The 26,030-nt window shown below is 38.6% G+C and overlaps 1 protein-coding gene across 5 annotated transcripts in view; it reads left to right on the top strand.

Moving 5' to 3' along the window:
- The window catches only part of HECTD1 (HECT domain E3 ubiquitin protein ligase 1), a 90,279-nt gene that overhangs the window by 31,091 nt on the left and 33,158 nt on the right, over positions 1-26,030 (top strand). For 3 of the 5 annotated variants that reach the window (XM_019551233.1, XM_019551230.1, XM_019551231.1), the window contains exons 4-23: positions 1,609-1,890; positions 2,101-2,389; positions 2,733-2,809; positions 2,945-3,043; positions 3,390-3,504; positions 3,849-4,023; positions 6,179-6,317; positions 6,974-7,144; positions 8,473-8,695; positions 14,420-14,683; positions 14,786-14,862; positions 17,163-17,297; positions 17,520-17,666; positions 19,028-19,122; positions 19,773-19,878; positions 22,034-22,168; positions 22,269-22,408; positions 22,771-23,094; positions 24,204-24,370; positions 24,544-24,720. In XM_019551233.1, coding sequence (XP_019406778.1) covers positions 1,609-1,890; positions 2,101-2,389; positions 2,733-2,809; positions 2,945-3,043; positions 3,390-3,504; positions 3,849-4,023; positions 6,179-6,317; positions 6,974-7,144; positions 8,473-8,695; positions 14,420-14,683; positions 14,786-14,862; positions 17,163-17,297; positions 17,520-17,666; positions 19,028-19,122; positions 19,773-19,878; positions 22,034-22,168; positions 22,269-22,408; positions 22,771-23,094; positions 24,204-24,370; positions 24,544-24,720 — 3,337 coding nt within the window. The remainder of the gene's footprint in view (positions 1-1,608; positions 1,891-2,100; positions 2,390-2,732; positions 2,810-2,944; positions 3,044-3,389; positions 3,505-3,848; positions 4,024-6,178; positions 6,318-6,973; positions 7,145-8,472; positions 8,696-14,419; positions 14,684-14,785; positions 14,863-17,162; positions 17,298-17,519; positions 17,667-19,027; positions 19,123-19,772; positions 19,879-22,033; positions 22,169-22,268; positions 22,409-22,770; positions 23,095-24,203; positions 24,371-24,543; positions 24,721-26,030) is intronic. The other 2 variants (XM_019551232.1, XM_019551234.1) reach the window with 1 other exon arrangement.

Here is a 26,030-nt window from a genome sequence, read left to right as displayed (position 1 = left end):
TTTTTTTTTTTTTAATGTTTGAGCTCTTGTGACTGTTCATGGTAGCACCTAGGGTAGTCTGGTTTATACTGAAAAGGAAGGATGCAGAAGTGTGATTACAGGGTTGAAGAAGTGCCACCCATGTAGATTAGATGTAGACCTGGAAACATTAACATGCCTGTGACCAGAATTTTATTTATGATATTGAATGTGCTGAGGAGATAGCAGGAATTCTGAATAAATAGGTACTGCAGAGAGAGAGAGTTGTCCCTTTAGCCACTGACGTTATGAACTTGAAGGGAACCTATGTCCCTCTGAAGGAACAGACCCTGAAAGTGCAGCAGAAGCTATTCCTATGTTGTTACCTTTTATATACTAGTCGACAGGGTAAACTGACTGCTGAGGCCTTTTTAGAATATCTCTGACCCTGACTAGTTTCAGGAGAAAAGGTAAACAGGAAATGTTTTGGTAGTAATTCTTACCCCTCCCACCCATTTGATGGCTGTGCTCAGAGATGTGCAAGACAACTGGAGGTTAAAAAAAACAACACAAACAGCAAAAGAATATACTAATGAAACAATCTTTGGCCTACTTTCATAGAAGCCAGAACGTGTCTATGTATTGCATTTGACCATGAGAGTCCTTGACCGCATTTTTTTTCTAACCTACTTCCACTGCTGTGACGAAAGTCAGCTCAAATTAGTGATCTGCTGGGGAAGTGCCAGAGCTGCGTATAATTGCAAAATTGTTGATGGGACAAACTGTTGTGACTGACAGGGAAAGGCAGCTGAAGTGTTTAATAGGTTGAGAGAAAAAGGTACAACTGAAAATCTTTCAGATCCTGGTTTGATATTTGTTACTCACACACACGGCATATTGAGAGACATAGACATCAGGTCTACCTGCTCAGTCGATTGTGAGTTTCGTGGAGCAGCTGATTTGCAAGAGAGTAGGAAGATATTCCTTACTTTGTACACCATATTGAAGGGAAGATGGCAGTTCTTTAGTGATGTCACATAATCTAGGTGTGGGTAAAAGATGGTTTGGATGGTTGTCCTGGACAGTAGGTCAGTGGGCCTGTCTGCCTGGTTAAGGAGGTGACTGCCAGTGGGAACATGCTACCAAGTGCTGCTATCATTATAAGCTCCTGTTTCCTCAATACTATGGAGAAGTGCTCTTTAGTAGAAAGGTAGAATTAACATTTTTGTGGTTGTGAATAGAATGTTAGTGGCTTTCTGTTAGGACTAACTTTCAACAAGTTTTATTAAATATCAGCACTTCAGCAATGCTTTAATTATTAGAACAACTTCATAACTTTTTCAAGATGGTTCAAAGCTGAGTAGCAGTTTGTTCTTCAGTGCTGTTTTCTGGAGAGAGTTTCTTATTCAGAAATATAAGTAAAGTCAGTTCTCTTGTGGAAAGCTGGCAGCACCATACATTACTAAACATACAGAAACAATGACTATCTAAAACCTTGATGTAAATTTTAGGACAGCTAAATCATTTAAATTAAATGTGAATTTTTCCTAAAAGGTGTTTTGGCAAACTGTATTTTTGGCTGCCATACTTCATCTCTCTCCCCTAAGTGACAAAATTAAAGCATCTTACTACCTTTCACTTCTTCTGTAGGTTTCTGATGGAGCCCTGAGATGTTTTGCTTCCTTAGCTGACAGATTCACACGTCGTGGAGTTGATCCAGCTCCATTAGCTAAACATGGACTAACTGAGGAGTTGTTATCTCGTATGGCAGCGGCTGGTGGTACAGCATCAGGGCCCTCTTCAGCATGCAAACCAGGTCGGAGCAGTACTGGTGCACCATCCACAGCTGCAGACTCTAAATTAAGCAATCAGGTGTCTACTATTGTAAGCCTGTTGTCAACCCTTTGCAGAGGCTCTCCAGTAGTAACACATGTAAGAATCTTTTATGTACTACAGGGTTTTTTGTAATGTTTCCTTGTTTTGCTTTAAAAGATTTTTACCACTTAAAAGAATATTATGTATGATAAAAATCTTGTATATGTAAAATATTCTTTGGGGGAAAAAACCAAGGACACAGTACGTATAGCAACAGAACTCAGTTCCCAGTTTTTTCTGAAGTCCTTTATACTTTTCATTGTTTAGACTTTTACTTATTTCCAGGATCTCCTAAGATCTGAACTTCCAGACTCTATAGAAAGTGCATTGCAGGGTGATGAAAGATGTGTTCTGGATACTATGCGTTTAGTCGATCTTCTCTTGGTGCTACTGTTTGAAGGGCGAAAAGCCTTGCCAAAGTCAAGTGCTGGATCTACAGGCAGAATCCCAGGATTACGTAGGCTGGATAGTTCTGGGGAACGTTCACATCGGCAGCTGATAGACTGCATCCGCAGTAAAGATACTGATGCGCTAATAGATGCTATTGACACAGGAGGTAGGTAAAATATTTTGGAAAAGAAAATGAATGAAATGTGCAATTTTGAGGGTTCTTTTATAGTCAATTAATGTTGATGTAAATACTAAGCTGATATCTTGAAACTTTCCAACACTATATGCTAATTTATGTAGCTAAATACAGGCCAGTTCTGGATAACAACAAGGTTAACTTTATTTTTTATCCTTGGTTCACATGTCAAACTTTCTGAATATTTTGAAGTTTTAAGTTTGTTTAGAGATCCAGAGATGGACCTCTGCCACTCTTGTTTACAGTAAATTAATGATTAGTGTATTGTACTAAGGGCTTGAAATAATTACCGTACTGTGTGTCTAATTTTCAGCTTTTGAAGTAAATTTTATGGATGATGTTGGACAAACTCTGTTAAACTGGGCCTCAGCATTTGGAACTCAGGAAATGGTAGGTTAAGTTTATTAACTCTAAATTAGCTGTTTATAATAATAACTACATAAATTAGCTCTATAAATTAGCTGTTTAATTCTTTCTTAAAGAAACTATATAAGTAAGGTAACTAGATTCCTTTTTATTTAACAGGTGGAATTTCTCTGTGAAAGGGGTGCTGATGTTAATCGAGGGCAGAGATCATCATCATTACATTATGCGGCATGTTTTGGAAGGCCTCAAGTAGCAAAGGTGCAAATCCTAACTTTTATAGTATGTTAGGCAAAAAAATCTGCACAAATGTTTCCATATTTATCTGGAACCATTTCTGAAGAGAAGTTCTGTGATGAGAAACATTTAGTGGAAGTATGCTTTCAGGGGGTTGAATTCATTTTCTTCTCTTTTCATCAGAACTTCTGGCTCTTGGTTATGCAGCGTCAATAGACAAATACTTTCATAAGCAACCATACACATAACATATACTCACAATGCTACATGCAGGTCTGAAGAAGCAGAGGAATGTACAGATTGACAATAGGATTAATAATTTGGGGGAGGAATCTTACAAAATTTCTCTTTAAAAATGTTTTTTTTCTAGACTCTCTTGCGACATGGTGCAAACCCTGATCTGAGAGATGAAGATGGGAAAACTCCTTTAGACAAAGCTCGTGAAAGAGGGCACAGTGAAGTAGTTGCAATTCTTCAGTCTCCAGGTTAGTATGAATTATTCTATAACTTCCCTCTTCTAGTGGGGGTATTATTACATTTTAATTTTCTGTTTTCTCAAAATGAAGCATAACGAAGTAAAATGGTAGCATATTTTGAAATGGAACAAACCTTGAGTATTATACTCTTTCTAGAAATTTTCAACTACTGTTTTGAAGTTGGCAGTTCTTTCAGTATTTGGCCCATAATTTGCTTCATATAGTATTGACCAAATAACCTTTGCATTTGAAAAAGGTGTGCTTCATGTTTAGTCTCTCAGTTGTGATTTGGAAATGGCTGGTTTTTAATTTTACTTGGTAGGAAAATAAATGATCAGTAAATGATTTTCCAGGTGATTGGATGTGTCCAGTTAACAAAGGAGATGAAAAGAAAAAGAAAGATGCAAACAAAGATGAAGAAGAATGTAACGAGCCCAAAGGAGACCCCGAAATGGCCCCCATATACTTGAAAAGACTATTGCCTGTGTTTGCCCAAACATTTCAACAGACTATGCTGCCTTCAATAAGGTAATCTTTTATTCGTACCAGTCTTCATGAGTGTTGCACATCCATTCATCATGCTGACATTTTGTAATTTGAACTAGCTGAAAATGTCATAATTATATTTGATAAAGTATACTAAACCTTCTGAAAACTGGACAACTGCAGGTGATGATTGCTCTCTGTCTATCTCTTGTCGGGGGTGGGTTTTTTTGTTGTTTTCTTAAGTGAGACTTAAAAAAAAAAAAAAAAAAAAGAAGTAAGTGCAGCTCTCATCACCTTGGTACTTATCCTAATGGTAAACATGCATTGCATAACATCTGTGATCGACTTGGAATGTAACACAAAGTGATAGAGCAGGAACTAGAGTAATTAATGGTGTGATTTTATATTTAGGATTTTTTTTCTGTATAAGGGAGGTAAGAATGAGATGTTTTGAAAAAGGTGCGTTTAAGCAGGGACTCGGAGGAGAAATTAGGGTGAGACCTAACAGGCAGAGAGTGCTGTGATGTTAAAGGGCAATATGAAAGGAGTCAAAAAGAATATTATGCATATAGAATGCCTAGCCACAATAGTTATCCTGTCCCTGAATGCCACTGTAATGAGAATGGGGAGAAGGAGCTATAGTGATATCATGTGACTTGGAGGAAGGCAAATGGGTGGGGAAGAACCAGCTTGGAGAGTTTTGAAGACCAGTATAAAAAAGCCTAACGTTGATTGTAGAAACTGAGGGTATAAGTAGATATTGCCAAATGAAGCAGATGGGATGTGTCCTGGCACAGCTGATCCACTTTATTGTGGGAAACACGTGTCACGTTTTGTCCTGTCAGTTGGATCATGTAGGACAGCGGGCACTGTGCTCTCTCCTTAGAGGTCACCTTGGAGATTCCTGGGGGTGCTTCTGTAAGCAGGCAAGTTGGATAGGCAGTTCTGGAACTTGAAGGTCCAATCCTACCCAAGACTGAGTTGCTCAAGCCTGGGAGCACCTGCCTGAGGTAGCCAGAGAATGCAGGCAGCTCTGGTGTTTTAGAAGCTGTAGTGAATAAGTAACTGAACATGAGCTTGAAATGCAGTACTGTGGCAAAAATGGTTAAATCCAATCCTTTGATACATAACAGAGAAGTAGTGAGTTGAACTAGTATTTATTAAAAGAATGTTGAAAATGCTAAAGAAGTAGTGGCTAAAGATTATGCTATTGAATACCTTTTCCCTAGAGAAGGTAGAAAAGGATTTCAGAACTGTTGTTTTGTTTCTGCTCGCCTCTAGGTTAATCGATTTTTAAGACTGAGTTCCTTTCTTCCAGTCCCAGCTATTGCACAAAACTTCTAGAGATCATATTTTTGTGAAAGTACATATCGTATTTGCCTGAATACAACACGGTCCTAAATTTAAGACATCCCCTCAATAATTAGATTCTGTATATGGAAAATGTGTATTTGTAATTTTCCACACGTGGAGTTTAGTTACTGGAGGGTCATCTTAAAATTGTCCCCGTCACCGCTGCAGTGGAGAAAGCAGTGGTGGGATTCAGGCAGTGGAGGAGGCAGTAAAGGAGCTGGCATGTTAGGGCGGGGGCAGTAGTGAGAGGGGCAGACAGCTTACCCTCTGCTGCCTGTTCACCTCTCCCACTCTACCTTCTCCACCTTGTCCCTGTTCCCCTCCCCACCCCACCCCACCCCAACACGTACCCTGGAATCCTTTCCCCTTTTTCTCCCCCTTCCCCTCTCCCCACAGCCTCTGCTCTCCCAGACCTGGCAATACTGATGCAAGGCTGGACTGGAGTCATAGCAGCAGTGCAGAGCCAGATTTGCTGTTACGGGGCTGTGTTCTGTGCCTTGGACTCCAGTGAGGGTGGAGCCTGTTGGTGAAGGAGGAACAGTTAGGAGACCTTAGGATGCAGGGGGTGCAGAGATGGAAGGCGGGGAGGGTATGCAGCAGGGGTTCCTCCGGTTCTGGCCTGAAGTTGATGCTGGAGCTGCAGCAGCTGTCTGTCCCCCTCATACTGGATTCCAAGATGAGGGACTTTTCCCCATTGTAAATGGGAAGAAAAAACTTCATCTTGGATTCAAGTAAATATGGTAAATGGACTACAAAAACAGTTTTAGTGTGTAGTTTGTATATCACTTTAATTTATTAAAGTTGACATGCGTTGGTAAGGTCACTTTTTTTTTTTTCTTTTAAGGAAAGCAAGTCTTGCCCTAATTAGGAAAATGATTCATTTTTGTTCTGAAGCATTGTTAAAAGAGGTTTGTGATTCTGATGCTGGCCACAATCTGCCCACAGTACTTGTTGAAATCACTGCTACTGTGCTTGATCAAGAGGTAAGGATGGTTCTTTAATACTTACACTACTATATTTGTGAAATAAAAAACTTTCCATCTCATATTGGTAGTGTTGGAGTGATGTAGGCATGATGGTTCCAGGAAATGAAAGAGAGGCAAGGATTTATTTTATTGGACCAACTGCATGTTTGGAATAAATTTAGGCTTTTATGTGCATTCTTCTTCAGGTATATAATATGATGTTTTCAAAAGCTTGTTTAAATCTATCTGAACTATACAGGTGGTCCAGTTAAAAAATACCACCCACAAAATCCTTGCCTCTTATATCCTTGTAACTTTTATATGTACTGTTTTTGTCTTATGTCGAATCAGTCTTCAGAACAAAGTTTTAAGTAGCTTGTTACTTGAGCATTAGGTTTTAACCTAATCAGCCTACATGGGATAGGTGTATATCCCAATGTCTGGGTGCACAAAAAAAGTTACTGTGAGAAGTTAGGCTGTGAATTTAGTGTTGGAAACTGTACCTTAAGGCACTGTAAACTGGTGCACTGACTTTCTTCATTGAAACTTGTTTGTAGCTGTGCCCTTTGATAAATGAAAAAGTTATGTAGTATAGCTTTAGTAGATTGACAGTGCTTAACAGTTGAAGTGATTGCACTAAGTACATCTTTTCTTTTCTTTTCAATTTCTTGCAGGATGATGATGATGGCCACTTATTAGCCTTGCAGATCATCAGGGATTTGGTAGATAAAGGTGGTGACCTCTTTCTGGACCAACTTGCTAGACTTGGTGTAATTAGTAAGGTGTCAACTTTAGCAGGACCATCTTCTGATGATGAGAACGAAGAAGAATCTAAACCTGAAAAGGTAGGAATTGTCTGACATCTTTTTTTTAGGAAGCCATCTTTTTATGTATTTTTTGCAGGTTAAGAGAACATTTGTGTGGGGATGGGGTACCACCATGTTTATATGAATCCAAGACTAGGATTTTTTTTTCCCCCATTTAACATTGGGATGGGGGGAGCCCCTCATCGTGAATTTGAGTATAGGGTAGGCAGCTGCTGTGACTCTAAGCTGCAGTATGGACTGAGGGTTGCAGTCAGAGCTGCTGCATCTGCCCAGCCTTGTGCTTCCGCTCCCACTCCCACTAACGTTCCTCCCCCCCCCCCGTTTGTTTGTTATAAATTTATACCAAATTTATAAATTGTCCTTGTATAGTATCTAATGGGGGGGGCGCTATTTTAAACTATGTGTAGTCTTGTATTTGGATCAGTGAAAAACAAGGCAAAACTTAGTATTCAATATATATATTTTGTTAATTGGCTCAGCATCTTGTTTGGTAACATAACATGCTACAAAACAAGAAATGAAACCCTTATCAGTTTTCTCATCTGTAAAATGGGGACACTTGGTTTCATTAATTCACTATGAACATTCATCACTTTTTACATTTGCTTTAAAAAGAAAGCACTGCAAATGAAGATGGTGAATAGATCTGTTTACAGTTGAAGAGATTTTGAAAGTAATCTTATCAAATAGCTAACAGAGTGCTAAATGTTGTTATGATGGATGGACTGCTTAAAAATAAGTACACTGCTACATCACAACAAGACCTAAAATATATGTATTGAAGGCATCTTGTCAGTTTCCAAATTTCACATTCCTAATCCCTCACTACTTCCAGCTAATTTCCACTATGGTTTTTATTTTGATTATTAGATCAGCTTTGGTGATTTCCCACCAGGTGATTCTAAGTAGAGAAAAGCCACAACATTAAGTTGCAACATTACCTGAACTTGATGTTTTTATAGTAAAATAAGAACTTTTAAAGTATACAAGTCATGAGATTTGTGGACAGCAGTTTTTTGTTACATAATGATGTAACTGTGCTAATCAGTTGCTATTAAACTTTCTTCCCAACTATACGGTTGGTCTAATAAGAGATGCCATAAAATATCCTTTGCCCTTTTCAGTGTCTTTGGCAATATGACAGAGAGCTACCCCAATTAGTAGGCTTTAAATGACTTTTATAATTTCATCTGAGTGCTGTTCATTCTTCAGATTCTCACAATAAACAATCTTTTAAAAGACCCTTTTTACAGAATTATTTCTTGTCCAGAGGTTACATTTTTTGAATGCTTAATTTCTATGTTTAACTTTTTAAATAGCTGTTTACTTACATAATTTCATTCCAGGAGGATGAACCCCAAGAAGATGCTAAAGAACTACAGCAGGGTAAACCGTATCACTGGAGAGACTGGTCAATCATAAGGGGAAGGGACTGTTTATATATCTGGAGTGATGCAGCAGCCCTGGAACTATCTAATGGTAGCAATGGATGGTTCAGATTTATCTTGGATGGAAAATTGGCCACAATGTACTCCAGTGGAAGTCCCGAAGGAGGATCAGATAGTTCAGGTATGATTTATTTTTTGACTTAATGATGGACCAAATCTTGAAACTGTTAAATTTATTTATCATTTGATTTGAGCTATTCTGTTTTGCAGGAATTTGCTTACTAAATAGTAAAGGATGTAATCATATGGAAGGTGGTCAGTTACTTGTAATGCTTTTCATCAGATAGCATGTGACCATAACTTGACTTCCTTGGTGAATTGTGTTACGCTTTTTGCTGCCAAGATGTTTACTTATTAACTTTGTTTTGTTTTGATTCTTTTCCATGCATACTTACATGCCAAACGTTAAAAGCACTCAGTAGTGGCCATCCCAGGAAAAGCAAATTGAAAAGGCAATTTGTTATTTGCTTTTAGCTAGCTGAATGAAATTGCATGTGTTTGAAGACAAAGTAGTGAAAAGTTTCTCATCAGGGGTGGGAAACATTAGTCTCCTAATCCTTTATAGGAGAAAGCATTAGGCAACAGGCTATGCAATGTAAATACTTTTTGACACATTTTCTGTGCCCTGTGCAGAATGTTCAGACTTTTTTCATGAAGAATACTGCTTTACTGCCTTTGCCAAGACTGCAGAAAAAACCTTCCTGAGCATTTAATCTTTTCACCAGTGCAACTGTTCATGCATTTGTGAATCATCAGATGTATAATGCATTGTGGTTTTATTACATTTCACAAGTCATTGAGAGAGAGTGTGTGTGTTATGGTTCAGGATTGAAATAAGGTGCAAAGGTTTTATTCACTTAGTACGTTCAAAGAACAGATATCTTTGTTCTTTCTGTTGAAAGCTAATGAACTTGGTTCTTCCACCCTGAAAAAAGTAAAATCTAACATCATTTCCGCAAAGAGTTTGGAAATCCAAAGTGAGGACTATACCTTAAAAATAAAGGAATGAGAAAAGAGTTAAAATCAACAAATGCCATCCTATCCAAAAGTTGATTCATACTGCACCTTTCTTGAGATCAGATGTTTTCATAAAGAATACATAAATTACACAAGTGTTGTTTTTTGTTTGGTTTTGTTTTTTGTTTTTTTATAATAGTCTCATGCTTTGGTTAGGTAACTTCCCATGCTTCCTAATTTCTCAGATTTAATGAAAGAAGCCATATTGTATGTGTAAATTAAAGTTTTTAGATGGACTGTCTTCACCCTTCTCCATAGCTAACTTAATATAGTCAATTTTGAGTTAAGGCAACCTTAAATATGCCCCCTTGCATGTAAACAGAACATCGGTTTATAAAATATTATCTAATTTGAAAAATTGGGAGAAGTTTCATTAACTTCTGTAATTATAACCTTGTAGGTAAAATGAAGAAAATTCCAAAAATTCTAGTCAGTAAAGGAAATAGTCAAGATTGTATACCTCAACATTGCATGTTTAAAAACTTTTATTTAAAGGAATAATGTACAGCATGTGGAAATTACTATTATGAATGTGTGTGAATATTAAAGTAATGAAAAACTTGTTGCAAGAGTAGTGAAAGATGACGGTCCTTTTTTAAAGTTTAATCTGGGAGCATTTCATTAGGCCTTATTAAGTTTGCATTTTGTCTAGAAGTTTACCTGAAAAATACAAGCCCATCTAAATCTCAGGCTTTACAATAATTAAAACTTTAAAATTAAATATACTTAAATATGATGCTTATCATGGATTTATGATAGCATTTTACAGAAAATGAGTTTGAGTTTGATAACTAGGCAAGCTAGGTTGAAGTCACCCCAAGTTATCTTGAAAAACAGCATATTTACTCTCAGAATACAAGATGAGGTCTTCCCCTCTCCTCCCCAGTCAACATGAGTGAAAAAGCCCCTCATCTTACATTTGCATACAAAGAAATCACATTAAATACATTGCCCATCTTTGAACCACTGCTTAAAGTAGCATGTGCTCAGTAATGGAAACCAACTAAGGAGTTGCTTTAAACGCAACCAGCATTGAGCATGACTATAAAACACATGGCCCATAAGAGGCAAGCATAATGATGGGAAGCTACTATGAAGATAGATTAGTGCAAACCGTCTGAATTAAATGCACGGTAGGGCCCACTGAGCACGGTCCCCCTTGGCACCAACTTTTTTTCAAGTCGTGGTGAGCTACTACGTTGCATACTTTTCAACTTCCTCTTTGCTCCTGCAGCTGAGCTGTCTCTGTTTCCCATTTGCAATAATGCCTGTTTCTTTGCTGCCTTAAATGTCTGCAGACATCATCAAACTGGACCCCAAACAGTTCACTGAGTATCTCTCTGTTGGCCCTTCTCTTAACATGATTATTGTGGCTCTGAAGAGCAGGGAAAAGAGAAGGCAGGCACTAAAGCAGAGAACTCCGTGGACCACTTCAAGCAACCAACTATCCTCTGTGTTTGTGGAAGTGGGTAAGCCTCTATACCCCACCAACCTCCCTCAGAGTTGAGGGACACCAAAAAGTTAAATCCCTCTGGACATTGGCCTACTGCCTGGCCCTGACCAGAGGCGCAAAATACCAAGCAAAACCCCACAAGAATGTAAAGTTTAACAAGTGTATTAAGACAAGAACCAACAAAACCAAACAAGAGTAGACAGACACGGTATACAGTACTATAAACAGTTAAACTATAGAACAGCTAAGAACCCAATGCCAGTCTCTCACCTGAGATGGCTGACTCACCCTAGATTGCTCTGCAGCCTCACACCCCTGCTGTTTCCTCACATGCGGGTGAGTACTGTGCACCTCAGAAAAGGGGTAGGTGATACTTTAGCTGACCAACGCAACACAGAGAAGCAGTTGAGTGGCCAGCAAGTGCTCAGGTGATCAGGACCCTCCTGTCATAGCTCCCGAACACTGTCCCACACACTGTTCTCACTCGCTCCACAGTCGATTAAACTGGGTTCCACAAACACAAGTACTTGAATACTGAATCAGTTGTATGCGCACACACCAGGCAAAAGAGGTTGAGAGCATGAGACCGAGCAGGCCCCGGCAAGCTCTAACTCTCTCTCACAACAATGACCCCCAAAAGCCTCCCCAGCCCCTACACTGGACAGGCCTTATAACGTCCGAACCATGCCACCTGTCAATCGCATGCAGATTGAATCATTACTCTCTTGTCAATGCCAATCAAAGTCAATTGCAGCTAGGGCCATACAAATCAAACTATCCCAACAACCCATAATAACTCATTAAATAATGGTCCTAACTGCCATAGTTCTCCTGGTTACCAGACAAACAGCTAAGTACTGGTCAAACAACTCACTGCACATGCTCAACTTTCAGAAGTGAGTCATGACATTAAGGTTAGGAGTTCAAATGTTCTTGGATAGTCCAACCTCTAGTCATCCTACGCTTGTGTAACAATGCCAGGACTCCACTATCTACAACCCCACCCTCCATGTGGTGAAGCCCTCTATGCATCTGCATGCCAATTTTTGGAAGATCCCAGGACTCATGACCAGAGTTCCAGTCATTAGTGGGGGCCTGATTAGCACATGGATCCTTTGTGAGGGGTATCTGGAGTACACACACATACTGAGCATGCTGAGCTGTGAGATCACCATGGCTTGAAATGCTGCTGACTCTGCTGAGGCTCAGCTCAGTGAGCCATATGGAAAATCAAGAGCCTTTTGGCTTTGGACTAATATCATGCATACCTTGTACTTCATCTAAGTAGGTGCCAAAGGGCTACTTACGTGTGTTTATTTAGTACTTGTGCTAAAACTTGCAACAATTTCAGAAATGGTTGCATGCATCATTTCTGGGTGAATGAAGTTTGTGGGTAATATATGCAAAATGCTATAGCTATGTTTATTTCGAAGTCAGTTTTTCAAATTTGTTCCTCACTTCTCTGTGGTATGGGACAGCAGGGTCTGACAGTAAAGAGGAGGGATGGGGCTGCAGGAGGAAGAAGTTGGGGGGCAGAGGGCAAAGGGGCTACCTGACCTCCCAGATTTTTTTTTTTCCCTTATAGCAGTGGGAGAGGGACAGATTGCATCAGGATCTGGGGGAACGCCTGTTCACCAGAGTGCCCCGAGGGATGATAAGGACCAACAGTCTCAAACACCCCCAAGACCGTTTTAGGCTGGACATAAGGAAAAACTTCTTAATTGTCTGAGCCACCAAGGCCTGGAATAGACTCCCTCCAGAGGTGGTGCAGGCACCTACTCTGGACTGTTTTAAGAAACGTTTTGGACACTTATCTTGCTGGAATCTTTTGACCCTAGTGACTTGCTGCTCCTGGGGTGGAGGACTTGACTCTATCTTCCTAGGTCCCTTCCAGCCCTAAAGTCTATGAAATCTGTGAAATTCAAGGTAAATTTCCAATAAATAGATTCTATACTTGGAAAAATATATCATTTATATTTTTTCCATATATGCAATCTAATTATTTGGGGGGATTATCTTATAATTGGAGTTCTCTCATGTATTCAAGTAAATACAGTAGCTCAGTTCTGTTTGTCTTCTGTTAAATATTTGATTTGTCCCATATAGGTCGTATAAGACTCACTTTGCTCTCCCCTCTGATAAGCGAAGAGCCTGTAGCTAGTAGAATAAGAGCAATGGCATCTCATTGGAATAACTTCATGAATTTGTAGGTCTTGAATCCAAGACAAAGTTTTTTTCCACATGCAACAGGAAAAAATAGAACTACTGTCACCTATATGCTCTTTGGCTCCCCATATTCATGCCTCTACAAGCATTGATTTTTGTGGCTGAGTCATCCTGATCTGGTTCTAGAAGGCATCAGTTCAAAGCCTCATTCAGGACTGATTCCAGCAGCTGCCTCTGAAAAATCAAGCTATAAAGGGTTTACTGCTCTTGCAGGCTGTGGGGGTTGGAGGGAGAGCAGAGATCACTAAATATGATGCCACATCATTCCTGTGCATGTTATTATGGTAGAAACTGGTGTAGAAGGGGCAGACATTGGGGAGTCAAATGGGCTGACCCCTGCCACCTCTCCCCATCTCTCACCTTGCTCCCATGTCTATGCCCCCTGTGCCTGCCCCCCCCCCACCTGTTTACCTCCCCATCTCTGCTTTACCCTCAGTTGCTGTTCCAGCTCCAAACCCTGCCTGACAAGACAGCAATGGTAGCAGGTCCAGTCCCAGCCCAGAGTGGCTTGGGGCTGGGGCTGGGGCTGACCAGGTGGGGGCTAGAGCCACCATGTACTGTGCCCTGAGCTGTAATAAGGCAGGAGCTGAAGCTGTTGCTGAGGGTAAGCAGGGGAAGGGGGATGTGGCTATGGCTCCAACTCTGACCCCAGCTCTGACTCAGGTTGGAGCTGGAGCCCCAGCAGCTGACTTTCTTCCCACCTTGTACTTGAATCCAGGATGAGTGTCTTTTTTCCCCAAGGGGGGCGTCATTTTAGATTTGAGTAAATGTGGGTATAGGAAAACTTTCATATTGGTGGTAGTAGTAGGACAACATTTACATATTGGCTTTTAACATAACGAAAGTTGAGTAGTTGGATTAGTTTAACCTTGCTTTGTTAGGAAACGTAACATTGAATACAAATATTAAAGTATCTTCAGCATCCTTCAAAAATGGATTGTCTTGTTTGATGTAGTCATGTAGTAATACGTCACTTATAGCACACACCTGCAGTGGGAGAGAGTTCAGGTTATCTTAAGAGCCTTAATGTGAAACTTAGTTGGCGCTGAATAAAGTTTAAAAGTAATTTTGCTCTTGTCAAAATAAATTGCTTGAAATGGGTGGTGATTAAATTCAAGTGCTAAAAATTCTTTCTCTTTTTATTATTAGAAAGTAGAAGTGAGTTCTTAGAGAAGTTGCAAAGAGCTCGAGGCCAAGTCAAACCATCTACGACAAGTCAGCCCATTTTATCAGCACCTGGACCTTCTAAACTTACTGTGGGAAATTGGTCTCTTACCTGTTTAAAGGAAGGAGAAATTGCTATTCACAATTCAGATGGTCAGCAAGCTACGATATTGAAAGAAGATCTACCTGGTTTTGTTTTTGAATCCAATAGAGGAACCAAACATTCGTTTACTGCTGAAACTTCTTTGGGTAAGTATGTAGGTATATATATTAACAGGTAAAGGAAGTACAGTACATTCAGTACATCTTGGGTAACATGTGAAATCGTGACTTTTTAAAATTGTCTTATAGGATCAGAGTTTGTGACTGGCTGGACTGGCAAAAGAGGTAGAAAACTGAAATCCAAGTTAGAGAAAACAAAGCAAAAGGTTTGTATTTATTAGTTTAGAGTTCCCTCTATTTTCACTCAACTTGCATTATGAAAAGATGCTTTCCTATCTATCAGGACTATTTTAATGCCTAGAGCCTTCTTTTATTTGAACTGTGCCGTTAGAAAGCACACCAAAATGTAATTTCTCTTTTTGTTCATACCTATGTAATATGATTTAGAAAGAGAAATTTTAAGGTTTGTTCACTAGTTTCCCATAATGTTCTAGTTTAAGCTTTTCTGAAGTGCCCAGTTTATTTAATCAACCACAATTTTTTTTTGTTCTCATTTAAATCGATAGAAGTTATGTAGGGCTGTCAGCTAATCATGTTTCACATACATAATTAACATGTTAATCCACGTTCACATTAATTTTTTTAACAGATTATTCATGCACGTGGTTTTGGAGCCCCCCCTTGCACCTGGATAAGCCACCTACAGCTCTGCTCCACTCCCTCATCATGGGGGCTTCGATCTGTCCCCTGCTGCACCCCTTCCTTCCCCCACTTGCCTGCTGGGCAGTGTCTGTCTGCCCCTTACTCCCAATCCATAGGTCTCCCAGCTCTGCTGCTGTCCCTCGTTCCTGACCCACAGTACCCTGCATCCTACCAGGGAATGCAGGAACCCCCCTCCCCGAGCTCCAGATTCCACACACACAGCCCTCCACAGCTTCACAGATTCCCACATACAGCCCCGCACCCACTCCCTGATCCTACGAAGTACTTGTATAATATTGAGTTTTTAATGGTGCAATTAAAATCGTGGTTAATTGTGACCAATTTTTTTTTTTAATCGTGATCACATTTTTTAATTGTTTGAGAGCCTTAAAGTTATATCATTGAATACAAGTTGGAAGGAAGATCAACATATAGCTAACTTTTCCCATCCTCAATTTCCCATCATCTGTCTCAACTTCAGTTCTAGTTAAGTTCAACAAATTGCCAGAAGTTTAAACTTGTTTAATTCGTGTTATGGATATTATAAACAGCTGTAGACAGCAGTATAGATCACTAGATATTTGCATTTCATTCTTCACTCTGCTTCAGGAAATAGACTTTCTTGCTGCTTGTTAAGTTAAAATCCTAGCTATTTTCGCTGTGGCTGTAATGTGGAGAAAAACCAAATGTGGTGGATTCCTAAAACGTCAATTGTAATACTGACACTAATACTGCTCCCTATCTTCATCTCAGTTGCATGTTAATTTTGACTTGTATATCATGAACTATTGTTTCTTCCTGCTCATTGCATCCCATAGTTGTAGACGTCTTGAGCAAAACAAAACCGAAGAAAACCGAGTTGCTAGAATTCTTGGAGAACAGCAATAATTTCACATTTATTGTGGTATTATGATCAAGCATATTCATAGTACAGTTGTCTTAAATCCCTTCTGTTCTCAGTTGTCTCTTAACAAATATATTTAAAATGCTAAATTAAAGTTTTAATACATTACCCCTTCTTTTAACATCAACTTTTTTTTAACAAATATTGTGCCATTTTAATGGCTGTATGTGGAGAAAATTACTGGCACCTTGCAGTACTAAATGACTACATCATGTACTACCGTTCTGTATATTCTCTTGCTTATCATTCGTAGGCAACTGATTACTTGCTCCAAAAGTCAGGAATACTTTAAAGTTCTTCTATGTCTTCAAATTTTTTCAGTTCAGAGTAAGCAGAAGTGATTTGAGGCATCTATTTGAAGACAACCTTTTATGATATTGAGCTCCACGAAGTTAAAAAAATGATATCGTTTATGAACTTTTTATATGGGTGGATATATTTTCTGGTCCTGGAAGTCTTTTCACCATCCTTATCCAGAATAAATGTACCCTGTGCTTTCTGTTGGTTTCCCATATACACCTTCTTTCTGCAAGCATCTCGAGTCACTGGAATTGTATGCAGCATTTAGAAATTAGGCTAGCTGGACCATAGTTAGATCAAATTGGGAATTTTGGCCCTTGTTTTGTAACTACAGGAATAGCTGCAGAGTAGCCTGCCACATTCTGTCTAGTTTGCTGGTACTTTGTGTTTAGGTATGCTTATGGCAAAGTTAAGATATCTTCCCCTTCTTATCTTGTAAATTCGCTTTCTGCACAGGCCACCTGCCAGGTCCAGGACAGTAGTTTGTTATTTCATTGTTTTCTGCTTAAGAACGCATTGAATCTTGCTAGTCCCTGCTAATGAGACATTTGTAGATTTTAGAAGACTTTCTTCTAAAATCAATCTAAATGACTTGTTGGTATCCTAAAATATAAAAATAATATTTAATTCACAATTATGATTCTTGATTGTCTTTGGTAGGTACGAACTATGGCAAGAGATTTATATGATGATCATTTTAAAGCCGTTGAAAGTATGCCTCGAGGAGTAGTTGTAACATTAAGGAACATAGCAACCCAGTTAGAGTCTTCCTGGGAACTTCATACAAACAGACAGGTAAATATCACCATTTAAACCTAAGTGCTTAAAAATCAATTAAAATTAGCATAGTAATAAATAGATTTCTAAGCTGGCATGGAAAATGCCCAATTCCGACAAATTTATTAAGTTTGTTTGTAAAATTATTTATTCTGTTGGAACTGGTCTAAGTAAAACTTATTTTAATTAAGCATCTGAACAACTATGTTACTTTTCTTATCTGCTGCTTCTCTCTTCCAGTGCATTGAGGGTGAAAACACATGGAGAGATTTAATGAAAACTGCTTTGGAAAATTTAATTGTGCTGTTGAAGGATGAAAACACTATTTCTCCTTATGAAATGTGTAGCAGTGGCTTGGTGCAGGCACTTCTCACAGTTTTGAATAATGTAAGTTAATGGAGTAGAAATTTTCAGAAGAATACAGATTACTTTTAAAAAGAATCAGATTGAGATAAGGTACATATTGTCAGCTGGTGTGAATGCATGTAGCTCAGGGGCTGGCAAAATATGGCCCCCAGGCCGGATCCAGCCCATGGGGGGGGCCCCCAAAAATTTAGCAAATTTAATATTAATCTGCCTCTGGCTGCCTGTCAAAGATGACAGGAGTCAGGGGCAGTAGGACCCAGGGGAAGCTGCTGGCAGGACCCAGCAGCTGCAGAAGCAAGGTCTACCTGGACCCCCATCCCCAGCCCAGAAACCCCTGCCTAGCAGAGGGTTCTGGCCTGGGACCATGGGGCTCTTTCTGCCTCCCTCTGCTGGAGGGAAATGCAGATAAAGGGTGAGGGGGGAAGAGGCAGAGGAGTACTGCAGGCAATCACCCCAGTCCTTAGGGTCAGGCCAAGCTGGCTCCTGTGGTCCTGGCACTGTAGACAGGATCCACGTGGTGCCAGAGTGGCCAGCCAGGTGGTGAAGAGGAGTGGCACCCTACACAAATGCATGTAAATCAGGAAAAAAATAATTCTTGGTGGGGATCAAAGGGAAGGACTTCCTGTGGCAAGGGTCAGGAGTTAGGGGGTGGGGCTTCCAGTTTCATGGTGATGACCAGGGGGCAGGGCACCTTTCAAGGGGTGGGACTACCTTTGTGGCCCTCAACTGTTTGCCAAAACTCAGCAAGTGGCCCTCTGCCTACCCTCATGGACTTAACTTGAGTTATATAGGCTTAATTGACTGAAAATCTGGCCCATAAAACATGTACTAACAACAAAAGGCTTTATAGCAAATAAAGTGTTGAGTTCAAATGAACCATTAAACTAATTGTGTTGTCCAAGGATTGTGTCAATTTTCACCTTTCCTGAATTCCTTGACTTACATCGTTTTAGCTTACAGCAATTCACACTTGCAGTGCTCCGCCATTTACAACCGTGTTATTACTTATGGCACTGGATCCTTGCGCTTACGGCATGACAGCAACTCAGGCAGCTCACAAACGTCATGCCGTAAGTGTGAGGATCCAGTGCTGTAAGTAATAACATGGTTGTAAATGGCGGAGCACCTCAAGTGCAAATCACTGTAAGTGGCCATAAGTCTCCCCAAAGACAGCCCTTTCCATGACCCTAGTGAAGGTGTTCCTTCACCTTCTGATTAAATAAAATTAAATAGTTGATTTAAATATGTTGTTCATGGTCATTTCTATAGAAGTTGGGCATCAGGCCCTTGGTTAGAAACATAACTGCCTATAATAACATTGTTATGAAATTGTGACTGCTTTACACTGTTTTACATGTTACAATTTTTTTCCTTTATATTAGACTCTGGATTTAGATTTGAAACAAGATTGCAGTCAACTAGTAGAGAGAATAAATGTGTTCAAAACAGCATTCAGTGAAAATGAAGATGATGAAAGGTAAAATAAAAATTATGGCTTCATTTATACAAATTAAAGTATGTAATTGAAAATTAAATGTGTGTATTAAACTAAAAGTCTTACCTTTTGCCTTTCATTATTTAGTCTGAGTTTTGGTCTTCCAATTATGAAATGTGGAATTGGTGTTTAAAGAATGGCAATCGACTTCAAATTTGTTGGTGATAACTAAGCAAGTTGGCATAATTTCCTGGGGGTTCTTTTAAATTTTAAATAACTCTTGTTTATGCTGGTTTAGTAAATGTAGAAAGGAATTTTCACATTCATGAAATCACATTTCACAGTTAAATGCGCATCAGTCTAAAGGCTTCTGATCACCCTATAAATATCTGACTCTAGACCCAGTATATATCCTGAAGTAGTGTTTTACTTAAACACCTGTTAAATAAAAAAAATAAATTAATCAAGTAAACATGCGTGATTATCACTTAAGTTTTTAAAATGTGTATAATTTCTTAGTGGTTTGTTTTCCTGATCCAAATGTCTTGTCATTTTGTATTAGAAGTTCTGATTTTGCTTTTCTTCTAGACTAAAATAAAAACTGTTTTTGTTCCATGAGATATAACTAAATATGTCCCTTAAGTTACTGTGGTCTGGTAATTTTTGTAATGTTTAACTGCTTCCTTTTATAGTCGTCCAGCAGTGGCTTTAATTCGGAAATTGATAGCAGTGTTAGAATCTATTGAACGTTTACCTCTCCACTTGTATGATACACCAGGATCCGCTTATAATTTGCAGGTAACTGTCCTGTGTTATCAGAGTATACTACTGAATTTAAGTATAATTGAAACCATGTTTTCTTAAAGTGGCTATGAAATTGTATAATGAATCTAACTTTGACACATTGAAATGAAATTGTAAAGAATTAGAGAAAAATGATTTGGCCCAACTTGTTGTGGGTTTTTTTTTGTTTGTCTTTGGTTTTTTTCCTCCTTAGATTTTTCAAGACTTGGCTGTTTCATTTACTTTTGCTGAAAGCGAGCATGCAGATGTATAAAAAGGGGGTCTGCCCACTGTTCCATCTGTCTAGCAGCATTCCTCTTTCCAGATAGCAATTCACACTACTTTTATGCACTATAAACTGCATTTATATTCAGGGAATTGCACACCATCAGTATAAATGCAGCTTTTGAATGCAGACAAGTCTTAATTGGTTTTCCTTGTGGATTTTTTTTCTTTATTGCTACAGCTTGCTAGGGAAATTTCAGTAAAGGACCCCTGGAGGAATTCTGATTTAGCTCTTCTTTGTTAATAAACATTAGTTATTTTTACTGCGGACTCCTGGAACTGCAACTGCAAAACTCTATTTAAATATTGTTTAAACTGGAGCATTAATGTTCCCTGTTATCAGCATAACTGCTGGTCAGCATGATAGTGATTTGAGTGCACCAGTAGCTTATCTGTTTTCAAGTTGTTTATAGGTCTAGTAGTAAGGGAGGGTTTTTAGAAGGGATGGAAGAAGGGTAATGGAGTGACTTTGCAGGTGCTTACAGGGAGCTTCTTCCAAGCATCAGGCAGAATTGCAAAAAGAAAGATTTTATATGAGGTTGTAATAAACGATGACTGGACACTGTCACTGGTTAAGCATTTCAATATTCATTGGGGATAGGGTATTCACTGGGGACAGAGAAAGATAGTGGGAATAAATCAGGCATGGCCTTGAAAGTGAAGATGCAGTAGTTGAAGCCACAGAGTAGGGGAGGAATATAGAGAGGTGACCTATTCAGAGCAACAAAAAGCATGTGTGATCCTTGCAGGAGGCTTTTGAATGGATATGGATGGAGCAATATTATATTGTTTGAAATTAGGGAAAAGGATGTTGTGATAATTGAGATGATGAGAGACCAGAAATTTATTTTTATCTGTGTGCATCTATAGGAAAGGCTGCATCTTAAACATGTTATGAAGAAGGTATTTGTGAGATGGACCTTGAAAGAGCTCTTAATTGATGATGCTCATTTTAGGGACCTGAGTAACAGCCAGAATACTAGTGACATCCACTATGGTTCAAGATAGGAAGAAGGAAGGAGGGCATAAAAATTGTGAGTTGGAGCTGATAGCAAGACATTTATGAGGAGGTGTTAGAGATGGGCCAAGATTTTGGTCTGGATAGGAGATGGATATGCCTGAAGCAGAAGCAGAAAGTTACAGAATCATAGGAAAATAGATCTGGACCTTCAGAGATCATCTAGTCTAACCCCCTCTCTCCCCCTCCCCCCCATCAGAGGTAGAATCATCTGCATCTGAAGCATTTTTTATAAATCCATTGTCTAATCTTCTTGGTCCCATGAGGAAACCAATAAAGCCCAGAAGCCTTGGAAATATAGTAAATATAGTAAAGCATGAGAAAGATACTCTTAGTTCATCCCTGACCAGTGTTTGTCCAATCTCTTCTTAAATACTTCCACCTCCTCTATATTCATAGAGATGGGACAATATCGGTTGCAGTCTTGTAGGATTTTTAACATTTGTATATTGATTCTATTGTGTGTGTTTTATGAGGTCATTCAAACTTAATTTCCATTCATTATTGATTTAATGGAGGTTGTTTCAGGGTGGGGAGGGGTTGAAAACTTAACAGTAGGAAAGACATGTTTTTTATCTGGTGAAATATGGTACTTTTGAGTAGAAGAGTCAGTTAGGTTATGGGCAACTAGGGCAGGAAGGGATCTCATGAAGTCATTTAGTCCAGCCCCTTGCTTAAGGCAGGATCATCCCTAACTAAACCATCCCAGCTACATGTCTGTTTAACCTACTCTTGAAAATTTTCAGGGATGGAGATTCCCCAGCCTCTCTATATAGGGTGTTCCAGTGCTTGATCACTCTCATAGTTGGTTCTTCTTAATCGCCAACCTAATTTTTCTTAATTATTAATGTTTTGTTGTGCTCTTAGATATTAACAAGAAGACTGAGATTTCGTTTAGAACGTGCTTCTGGAGAGACATCTTTGATTGATCGAACTGGCCGAATGTTGAAAATGGAGCCTTTAGCAACAGTAGAATCTTTAGAACAATACCTCCTGAAAATGGTGAGCAGCACGTCCCACGCACACTACGCAACGAATAGAGCCTTTCTGTTTGTTAGTACTTAAGTTGTAATTGCGTGGTTTTTTTTTTTTCATTCTCTAGGTAGCAAAGCAATGGTACGACTTTGATAGGGCTTCATTCATTTTTGTCCGAAAACTACGTGAAGGCCAAACTTTTGTATTCAGACACCAGCATGATTTTGATGAAAATGGGATTATTTACTGGATTGGGACAAATGCAAAGTAAGAATCTGGGGGGTGGGGGGGTGGATTTTTTTGGAAAAGAGTTTGTTGGCTAGTATTGTTGGATTGATTTTGAAATTTCTGTGCATTGTACCTGAAGAAGTTTACAGATCTCTGAAGCTTATTGTCTGGGATCCAATTTCTCCCTTATCAATGCAAAACAGTTCCTTAAAGCCACTATGGTACTGTGAAATGTTTGGATTGTCTTTGAATTACTGATATTTATGTAGCTATGAAGATTTTAAAGAAAAAAATGAAGTTTAATTATATCCTACAGATCACCTTTTTAGTAACATTTCAGATGCTCATTTGTTATTTAGAAGTAATAGTAATCAAATAGTACATTTCTCTTTTTCAATTAGAACTGCATATGAGTGGGTGAATCCAGCAGCCTATGGGTTAGTAGTGGTTACATCTTCAGAAGGAAGAAATCTACCGTATGGCCGTTTGGAAGACGTCTTAAGTCGTGACAGTTCAGCTTTGAATTGTCATACTAATGATGATAAGAATGCTTGGTTTGCCATAGATCTTGGTCTTTGGGTCATACCATCAGCTTATACCTTACGCCATGCTCGTGGTTATGGAAGATCTGCTCTCAGAAATTGGGTTTTCCAGGTGTCAAAGGATGGACAGAATTGGACCACCTTATATACTCATGTTGATGACTGTAGTCTCAATGAACCAGGGTATGTTGAAGAGTATTTATCATCATTTATCATAAATATGAGCACTCTCGATTTTAAGAACATAACTTTGTTAGACTTTAGAAACTGCATCTTTAATGCTATTTTTTCTTAATTTTTGCCAATTAGTTTGTCTGCAAGTTTAGTTCTGTATTTTGATTTATATTTTTCCTTAATGCTTTATGAATTTAAATATCTATGAGTAGCAGAGATATGAGGAAGTGATGCACCCGTGTTGTGTACAGTTCTTTGTTTTTTCCAGTCTTGTTAGTGGATATGATCAAAGATGTTTGGTATTATTAGAAAATGTCTTTCTATCATTCTACCCTGAGAATATAAAAGATATCTAATTTTAATTTAAAAGTAAACTGGATTATTGTATAACTTCTAATATTTTTCATAAGCAATAGAAATAATAGGTTTTGAGTTGATTTGGCTTAAATGTTTGCTATAGACTTAATAAACCGGAGGGATATGGCATACGCTTTCCTGAGTCCAAGCTTACCTGATCAGTTACATTTTAAGGTTTACATTCTCTTATACCAAAATAAATTGATATAATTTTAAGTTTAAATTGCACCATGATAACATAAAATGGTTAAGTTTTTCCCCATTTGAGGTTTAGCTTTCCAATAGGCACTTGACTGGTGATTCATGTCAAACTAATTACTCATGGGATGTTGGCTTTTTTAAGATTTAACTCTCAAATTAAGGGCTGCTAAAATAAGCTATTTACTTTCTTAATATTAGTGTCCTGAAATAATACAACTGGTATTTGCTGTGTGGAAGTATTATGTAACTTTGTACAGAGGTTTGGGTGCTTTGTGCAGTCAAAGATCAGCAGAAGTAGTCTATGAGATTGCTTATGTGTTTTTCATATGGGGGGTGGGAATTTACTCTTGTGCTGAAAGAGCTACTTCATTTTTGGAGAAAATGGATAATAGTTTTTTGGGGCAAATTCTGATTAGCACCAATCCAAACTTTGCAGTGTTTCTTGGTTTTTTTGGTTTTTTTTTTCCTATTTTTCTTGGTGGTCTCGGATTTTGTGACCAGTAAATTGCCAATAGAAAAAAGTAAACTTTGTCCCTTTGTTCCCTTGAATTTACATGAAGATCAACAGCAACGTGGCCCTTAGACCCACCAAAGGATGAGAAGCAAGGGTGGAGACATATAAGAATAAAGCAGATGGGAAAGAATGCCAGTGGGCAAACACACTACCTCTCCCTGTCTGGTTTTGAACTTTATGGCACTGTAAATGGAGTGTGTGAAGATCAGCTGGGTAAGATAGAGTTTTTCCATCCTTCTATCTTATTAACAAAGTGATGTTAAATGCATAGCCAAAAAAAAAGAGTGAGCAAGTGATAAGTTAAGACTGTAAGCATGCTTTAACAACCTTGTCTAGTTTTTCCTTTAAGAAAAGATTCTGATCAAGATTTCAACTACTGCTTCTAGGAAAAGCAGCAAAGGAAGCTGAAGCTAATTTGCGAAGGCAGAGGCGTCTAGTTCGCTCTCAAGTTTTGAAGTATATGGTTCCTGGTGCTCGTGTAATTAGAGGAATTGATTGGAAGTGGCGAGATCAGGATGGGAGTCCACAAGGCGAAGGCACTGTTACAGGAGAATTGCACAATGGTGAGCAAGTGCTTTTTTGAATTTACAGCTGGTTTTGGATTGCATGTTTTGTCACATCTTGATTACCGAATTGGTGATGCTTTCTCTTTGGCATGTTTTGAAAACGATTGTTTGTTTTAGGGAACAGATTTCAATATTTTAGAGAATGTAGATTTTAAATGCATCTTTTCAGTGTTGTTGAACTATGATTATTTTTTTTTTTTGTCTTTTTAATTCATGAGAGTAAAGTGTTTCAGTATTTATATAGACATTGAATTGGTTTAAAAATGGAGGTTGCTATAAACAGTTTTAGCACTTTGCTAAATCAAAAACCCAAATTGTTGTTGCAGAATCTGTTAGAGATGAAAACGTTTGTTACATAAAATTGATTGTCCAGCTGACAAATTAAGCTTCATGTCTGCTTAATCTTAAAGTATCTTTCTTTTTTTCTTCTAGCTTAGCATTTGCAACATTTTTCTGCCTTCTTGTTATGTTCTATAGCTTTCCTAACTTGCAAGCTTCACTGGGATCAGTCCACTATTTCTAATTTACAATATAAAATCAGTTAAGTGAATATTGAGGGGCTGATGCAAGCCTGCAAAAGCCCTGGAGGTCAGAGCTTTGATAAAGAACTATCAAGAAGCTTCAGAATGGAGGCAATCATTTGCTTTTCCTGTTTTGTATGTCATGCTAACTCCATTTCTGAGGCCTCTTAAATGAAGAATTTATTCCTTCCTGCATCTTCAGTTTCCTTAAGTAGAGCTGTCCAGACCTTTTTAGTAGTGTTTTGATACCTCATGATCCTTAGACAGTTTTATTTTATTTTTTAAATTTCTTTCCTTTTTTAACTTCAGTATAGCTTGTAGGGAGCTCTTCTGTAGTCAGTGTGGTGTTCATAAGAGGCAGCCATGCTCATAGTCTTTCTTGCAATAATTTTCTAATCATAACTGGTGAGTAACATTCATGTTATGCAAACTTCCTAGCAAATCAGTAGTTTGTTCCTGTTTTTTGTTTTGTTTTTTCCACCAAAAGCTTAATAGTTGCACTTATTTACATTATTGCTCAACCATTTTGTGGTGATAATACATTTACATGAAAATAAACAACAGTTTCTTTCTCTGTAGTGTAGTCATCCTGTTGGGGGATAGAGTATTGCAAATAACATCCTTGTGACCTCAGTGGGACTACTCACAGGTCAGAGCACTTTGGATTGTGGCCAAAGTTTTCTGTACACTCTAGGAAGAAGAAAACTAATGCATAGAAAGTGATCTTATAATACACAGAAAAATGTTATATGCAAGTTTAACCTCCTCCCTCCCTCCCCCCCCCCC

The sequence above is a fragment of the Crocodylus porosus genome, unplaced genomic scaffold, assembly GCF_001723895.1.
Source record: "Crocodylus porosus isolate Cpor-Errol unplaced genomic scaffold, CroPor_comp1, whole genome shotgun sequence".
Taxonomy (NCBI): Eukaryota; Metazoa; Chordata; order Crocodylia; family Crocodylidae; genus Crocodylus; species Crocodylus porosus.
Note: the sequence above shows the minus strand (reverse complement) of the source record. Positions and strands in the feature narration are given on the sequence as shown.